The sequence below is a fragment of the Limulus polyphemus genome, unplaced genomic scaffold (genome assembly GCF_000517525.1).
Source record: "Limulus polyphemus unplaced genomic scaffold, Limulus_polyphemus-2.1.2 Scaffold593, whole genome shotgun sequence".
In the NCBI taxonomy this organism is placed as follows: Eukaryota; Metazoa; Arthropoda; class Merostomata; order Xiphosura; family Limulidae; genus Limulus; species Limulus polyphemus.
The window spans coordinates 380,334-388,240 of NW_013666203.1; the positions used below are offsets into that span (position 1 = coordinate 380,334).

The following is a 7,907-nucleotide window of genomic DNA, read 5'->3' on the forward strand; positions in this document are numbered from 1 at the left end:
TGTTCAAGCACTCCTGGAGATGTTACACACTGAGTTATTGTGTGTTCAAGCACTTCTGGTAATGCTACACACTGAACAACTGTGTGTTCAAGCACTTTTGGGGATGCTACACACTGAGCAACTGTGTGTTCAAGCACTTTTGGAGATGCTACACACTGAGCAACTGTGTGTTCAAGCACTCTTAGGGTTGCTAAATTGGTTCAGACACAACAAAATCATCATGTATGGTAAAGACGTTTACAATCAAATGTTTCCTTCTTTATACTATAGACTTAGAAATTATTACTAATAACAACTAGCAAACCTCTTGTTGAGTGTACGGTGGCTGTTTCTTCATGAAGAGTTCACTGATAACTTGACAAATTACATCAACATGTTCCCAATCCTGCAGAAGTTCATCCTCTTTCCATTTTGTTAAGATACTGGTAAAAAATGACTCTCCACTTTGAACATGTCCCTTCCAGATAACAGGCTGCGAGTCATTAAAATTTTCAGGCAATATGGAAGAGTTGGAACCTGTTTGGAAAGAAAGAAAAACCATGTACTCAGTTATAGCACTATATTCTTGAGCAAGGAATATAATCTAAATTCGTGATTCCAATATGATGGCTCCCAGAAACAACCAGTAGATAAATAAACAAACAAAAAGAAAGGTAATAAGTGAAATATTTGATTTTTCTGGAAAACTTATAATTTGTACAGGTTTTAGAGATAGGTGAAAAGTGTTGTTTCCTGCTTAGTTCACTGTTAAGTAAGTAAGCTTCATAACTTTCACTTCAAAGCTTCTTTAAGAACATAAAGTAGGAAACAATACTTTGCTAACTTCCAGCACGACACTCCTTCACTTTTGTCACTTGATTATAGACTAGTATGTGAAGTGAAAAAAGTTGGGATCCACAGATGTGAATGACATTACAGTTTTACTCACAGGTTAAATTTATCACACTATAGCATTAATGTTTCTTGCTGATGATTTAAGAAGTCAAACAGGTGTGTTACATAACTACATTATCTGTATATAAGAAGCTTTACACTATTTTAGTGACCAGACTTCCACACAGAGTAAATGTAATTAAAAACATATAATGTAATCCAGGCATCAAAACTACATAAAACTAGGCAAGGTTTGATACACACATAATTTTCAAGATTTATTTACCAAATAAACAAAAAAAAACAGAAGTTCCAATTTCTATAATAAAGATTCTTTTGTTAATTATAAACTAAAGAAGGCCTTACTTGTGGAAATATCACTGAAAACGTTTCATTCACTTGTAGGTTCAACCTGACTGAATGTTATATCACTGTGTCCATCTCAGTAGCATACATACAGTTAAATATTTAGTATATACTTTACTTTCAATTGAAACATCCCTGGAACTTATGCTTTCGACTTTGAGAATGTATTGGTGATAAATGTGTAATAATTATTTCAGTATTGACGAAAACACTCCTGGAACTTATGTTTGGATCTTCCTTAGGTAGACATAGGAAACTTATTTATCACACATGTATAGTATGGACTTCAAAATAAAATAAAATTTCTTGAGACCATATTTTCACTTCCTCAAGACTAAACACAGAGATTTTATTTAAGTATATATTTCAATTTTATTCCAACGTTTAGCCTCCATCAGTCTGGAATATTTCATGTTAATAAAAGCAGAAAATTGGCATCCAGTTCATACAAAAATGGTATTTTTCCCATGATACAGTGATGTTAGCATTTTATCTTGATATTATGCAGGGCTTGCCTTAGTATTTGTTCTTGACTACCTGGATATTTAACTTACCACTGTAGCTGTAACTTGCAACCATCATAAATCCCTTGGAAAAACTTTCACAGCATGTTTTGCATCATATTTGAAATGTCATATCACTGGAAGAAAAACAATAAATCTTGTGGACTCTGTTGCAGACACTTAAGTAAACATATGCTTCATCCAGTGTGACAACATATTTTATATTTATCACGTATAGATATAGCTCGTACAGCTCTCCACAGTTGGTCTTTTGTTCAACTCTGCAATGGGAGAAGCTTTGGAAAATGGCTCTTGTGTCACTTTAATATATCTAAATCCATGTAAACTTATCTTGTTTATAATTCCAAGGGAAGTCCTTACTTTAGTTGCAATGGATCACAGCATTCTTGGATTACTTCTAGTGAGAAGTTAATTTCTTCATTACTTCCATGTGCAACTGGTAGCCAGTCATGGAATAGCCTGTTTTATCCTCATTAAAATCACGCCTTCTCTTGCTGTATCAATATGGTTTAACATTATAATATTCCTTTATTTAAAGTTCTAAAATTTTGTTGTCTTACATACTTTTATAACTGTGGAATAGAAAACTTCATACTGAAAATGTCTGTAATGCAACCGTCCCACAAAGGGTCAATTTTGAACATGTGCACTTGTAAATCATTACACATCAACTCAATTGCAACAAAAATCATGAATTTAGCCTGTGCATTTATAGGCCACTGGTATGATGACTGGTTATACAAACTAATTGTGAACAACTTTGTTGTCCAACATAAACCTAAAGGTATTTCTTCTTCCTGGTATTAAAAATGCATAATTCGTGTCACCATAATATTCATTATAACTTAGAACTATTCGATTGTTGGAACATAAGGACACAGAGCTAAGAATATTTTAGTAGCAAACCGAAACATTAATTTCACTAACAGTATAACAAGAACTTTAATAAGAAGTTGATTCTAAATCTTCTACTGACTGTGAGTTCTTAGTATAGGCTTGCTTACATATCAATACAGCTAAACACTTAGTACTAACTTCTTATTCCAGAGACTTCTGAATTATCTTGATTACAAATTATCCATGCATGTAAAGCATTGCTTCTGTATGTTTTAAATATTGATGCAAAGCTATACAAGGGATATCTGCACTAACTGTACATTTTGAACTGGTAGACTAGAAGGAAGGCAGCTAGTTAACAGTAACCACTTTCATCTCTTGGGCTATTCTAAGAGTATAGTGGAAATTGATTATCACTTTCATACTGAAACTACAGTCCCAAAGTAAGGAACGTGATTTTTCAGCAATGAGACATGATTCATTCTGACATACTAAACACTTAACGACACAGGCCCATAAAGCACTGCAGACTTATTAAATCATGCTTAATGATCAAATTTAGAAAGAAAAATAATTAGAAAAACAAGACAGCATTTAACATTATCCTCCTAAAAAAAAAAAAAAACTCAAAATATGAAATAAGAGCTGCTGTACAATAATATACTACAACTGAAACTAACCACTAAATGACTACTTTTGAATTACCAATACGATCTATATAGACACTATCGGCTTTTGAAACAAATTTTTTAAAATTATTTAAGCACCAACCTACTTATGAGTTCAAGAATTTGTTGTTTAACTACAATTTCCACAGGAAAGTATAAACACCAACAAAATCAATATTGCAGTTAAACTTGCTAATTACTGCTCAGTCTGTTTTTAACATTAATGTGTCCATTATATCATATAAATAACATGAACAACATTACATCATAAAAAAATCTATATTGCAGTTAAACCAGCTAATTACTGCTCAGTCTGTTTTCAACATTAATATGCTTATTACATCATAATATGAAGGACATAAAATACTCCATATCATACATTTGAATAAACTTTTTAATCTCAAGAATTTAATATTTTGTAATTTCACATCTGCAATAAAAATTAACTCCTTCAAACCCTTCCAAACTTGCTATACATAAACATTTTGCAAAAAGACAAACAGGAAACACATAGAATATAAACACAACAAAAACAAAATGAGCAACACTTATTAAAAAAAAAACACAAAAGTGTTCAACATTTTGATAACATACAGTATATTCTTGACAAACTTTGTTTTCAGCAAGTTCTCATTATAAACATTCATAAAAAGTATCCTAGGCACCTCTGTCTGGTAATATGGTAATCACAGAAAAGAAGCAAAATAGTTTTGTCTTAATGAGTGCATCTTTACAACCTTCAGTAACAATATTAAAAGACTTTGTTCCTGGGTGTTTCACACTTCTACTTTGAACTACGTTGACATATTTTTTTAATGATGGCAGTATTTTTAATGCTGTTTTTGCAATTTTAATGTTTTCCACCCAACCATGTGAGCAAAATTTTACCAGGCATTTGAACTAGACAGTGTCTTATAGTCATCTCTTCTTGATGGAGTGTCATGTAGCAAGATTAAACAGGATGTGAGAAACTGACAAATTCCAACCAAGTTTGGTGTTACCTTCTCTAAAAGTATTATGTAAGATATGCAGTCCATAAGAGCCAATGTCTATGAGTTTTGTTTTGTGAACAAGGTCAACTCCTCCTCAAACTGGGAATAAAATAAACCCAATTAACATTTGATCCATCCATAAATAACTGGGTTAAACTGATGAATCTAAGACTGGATGCTTTTATCACAAGCATCTAGCATATCGTGTGCTGTTGCATGTCCCAAGAACTGAGAATCATAAACTAATTAACATGGCAGTAATTTAGGTTTTAAATCTCACAAGCCTCAAAGGGGCTTGAGAGACAACCTGGGGCACTCAGAAACTGTTGTTTCTAAAATCATAGTATCTGGATATATTTTAAATTCATTGTCTTCAACTCACACTAGCAAGTCCATCTGTTTTTTCTGCAATTCTTTGATTAAACTCTCATAAAAAGAGTAATACACAGCTGTCATTTTTTACTTTAACTTGACAAAGATTTGAAATAGGGAGCAATATCAAACCATTATAAATACATTATTGTCTCCCCACATGTAAATATGTCTGGTAATGGGTCAGTTGGGAACATGTTCGTTAGCACAAGGGCAATATCCTCACTTGATTTAGAGGTACAAACTATTCATAGCTTTAAGGGTCTGCTACATTTCTAATTGTATTTAATGAACCAGAACAATGTGCCTGACTGTGAGCTGATACCTACTCTACTGAATCAACACTTAAGCTAGTATAATATATAGTTGGATTAGCACCTGGGATGTGACTAGAACTGGACTTATATAAGCCTAAAAAGTCACATAACACTGTTCTAATTTTTTTTTTTTTGTAATTAAGCACAAAGCTACACAATGGGCTATTTGTGCTTTGCCCACCACGGGTATTAAAACCCGGATTCTAGTGTTGTAAGTCCGCAGACATACCGCTGTGCCACTAGGGGGCTTTCTAAAATGGAAGCATAACTTCAATATCTCACTCATCACTGGTCTGATGAAATAAGCACCAAACTGCAAAGGATTGTATACTTAAAATTATGCTCCTGAAATAGAAAATAGACTCAACTTTCAGATGATATAATAACAATTTCTTTGTAATTAAAACTTGGGATTTTGTAACAAAACATTTGAAGCATGTCTTCTCTGAAGAAATGGCAGAGAGGAAAGAATAAAATGTTTGAAACCTTCTGAGTGCCATTACAAGAGACTAACTAGTAAAAACAGAAATTCTGTATATGGCCTGGGTGATAAATTGCCACGGTTAAAATATTATATCTTAGGTTGATGGCAATAATATTTCCTATTTCATTCACAAAACTTTAATAACTCACCTTCTCAATTTGTGAATCAGCTGTATTAAGCCTTTTAGACTAGTCCTCTTGTCATATCGAACTGCAGCAAAGAATTAGAATTGCTTCATGAAATTTAAAACTGTGCACCAATCTACAGCTCAGTCTGCCTTATTATGTGCTTTTGAAAAGGAAAATCAGAGAGTAATTACTACACTGAAAATATTTCTCCTACCTATATCTTGAGATAGTTTTTCCAGTTCTTTGGTGAGTCTTTCATGGAGAGAAGATACAAGAAGATATGGCTGTATAGAGACATTTAAGTAATTAGTTCTTTCATCTAAGTATCTGTTTGTGTGTAAATTACTTAAAAAGGTTATAAAAGATTCTTTAAAATAAATATCAAAAAATTACTCCTTTAAACATATTTAAAAGGTGATACAAAGAAGCAAACTTTTCATAAAAAAATTATCTTTTTTTATTCTATAAAGATTTTGAATAGAAGAAACAATGCTTTCTTTCGTTTCACTTTAATTTGCTCACTTCAGTCCTACTTACTTCCTTATTTTAATTCAATTTGGTGTGAAGGTTTCATCCTTCTTGAACATCCTCCTAATACCATGTATTCTTCACAATTATAAATATTCTTATCAAGTATGCAGTATCAGTTTCCCAACAGTAGACTTGTACAACAAAGTGAATCAGTTCAGTTATATTTTTGTTAACTGACTTTTAGAAAACATGCATACTTGACAAACTGCACCACTCAGAGTAACTCACAATTAAAAACTTTCTCTTATTAAACACCATTTAGTTCATAACCAGCAGAATAGGTTTTAAAAATATTATAGATCAGTAACTCACAGTGACAGTTAAAATCTGGTCTTGTACTAAAAACAATGAGTTCATGACCAGCAGAATAAATCATACAAAAGTATTACAGGTGTAAACAAAGTCCAATAAAATATTGAAGATTCCTTTTATAGAATAATCAGAAATCTCTAAAAATATTCAACTCACGAGTATTTGTCAGAAAGACTGATCAACGACAAGATGTGAAATGTTCTTTTGATTCAGCAGACCAAAAGGAAAGAGTTCAAAACAGACAGATTACTTTAAGCAGTTTCAAGAAAAGTTAGGAAGTTTCAACCAGCAATGAATAGTTCAATTACTAGTTAAGTGTTAAAGAAAAAAAGATTGAAAATGTACAAATTAAAAAAGTTTACAAAGAGGATTGTATAAAGTTGTATGTGCTTCTGTTTCATTCTGACATGGATGGTTTCGCATTTGTTTTCCTATATTGCTGGATGTGTATGTATCAGTCTCAATGTGAACAATGTTTTTTTTTATTTTATTTTTCATTCAACACAATATTTACCTGTATCATTATAACACAGGTTGCTAAAAAATGGCAGTGTTGGCCTGGTAAAGTTTCCTCGAGGAAGTGCTGTGAGTAGGTTGGTCACTCACATGGCCTGTCTAGAAACATGGATCAAGAATCTAACATGTGTGCAAGCTGGGGTTTGATTAAGCCCAAATGTGCAATGAAAGAGAAAGGCAGCCAAGCATTAATTGTGTTGGGGGATCCCTGCCTTCTCAGTGGGATGTACCAATGGCCCATCCATACCACAACTTTGGTGAGGCAGAATGACAGAGTAAATGTTATGACCCAAAAGATGGTAAACTATACCTGGGCAGGACAAAGCCAGAGGGAACTCGGAATTCCACAGAAGTTGTCATGCAAATCAATCATAAGACTTTGGTATTGGGTGAAAGACTAATTGAACCATCCAGTAGCTGGTTCCTTCTGAAGTTTCCTTCAGGATTGCTGATGCTAGAGGGTAATCACTCTCATCCACAAAAGTGAATAATCAGAAGTCTTGAGGCAGAAATGACCTCAATCTATTCTCAGGATTTAAGAAATGTAGTAAAAGCACTGCAGGTGGTAGAAGATAAAATTGTCCCAATAATTACAGGCTTATTAGTATTACATCAGTTGTGCAAAAAGTTTCTGAAGTTCTTTTAGGCAATCTATCATTAAGTGGTCTAAAAATGCTCTGCAAAGTCATTTAATAAAGTTAAAAGTTTTGTTGGATAGTCAACATGGTATCACATGGGGTATATCTTGACTTATTAACCTTCTGACATTCTTTGAAGAGGCCACTACTTATGTAGATGAAAGTAAGGGTGTGTATCTTGATTTTCAGAAAGCATTTGACAAGGTTCCACATGAAAAACTTGTTACAAATATTATTTCTATAAGTGTGGGGGATAATAGTTGTTGACTCAATGGATAGAAAAGTGGCAGGAGGGAAGAAAACGTTTGTTTGTTTGTTTTGAATTTCGCGCAAAGCTGCACGAGGGCTA

The 7,907-nt window shown here is 33.0% G+C and overlaps 1 protein-coding gene across 4 annotated transcripts in view; it reads right to left on the reverse strand.

The window, feature by feature from the left end:
- LOC106459328 (gem-associated protein 5-like) overlaps nucleotides 1–7,907 on the reverse strand; it is a 128,687-nt gene that overhangs the window by 6,461 nt on the left and 114,319 nt on the right. For all 4 annotated transcript variants that reach the window (XM_022385804.1, XM_022385805.1, XM_022385803.1 and 1 more), the window contains 2 exons: nucleotides 5,776–5,845; nucleotides 305–516 (listed from right to left, as the gene is read on the reverse strand). In XM_022385804.1, coding sequence (XP_022241512.1) covers nucleotides 305–516; nucleotides 5,776–5,845 — 282 coding nt within the window. The remainder of the gene's footprint in view (nucleotides 1–304; nucleotides 517–5,775; nucleotides 5,846–7,907) is intronic.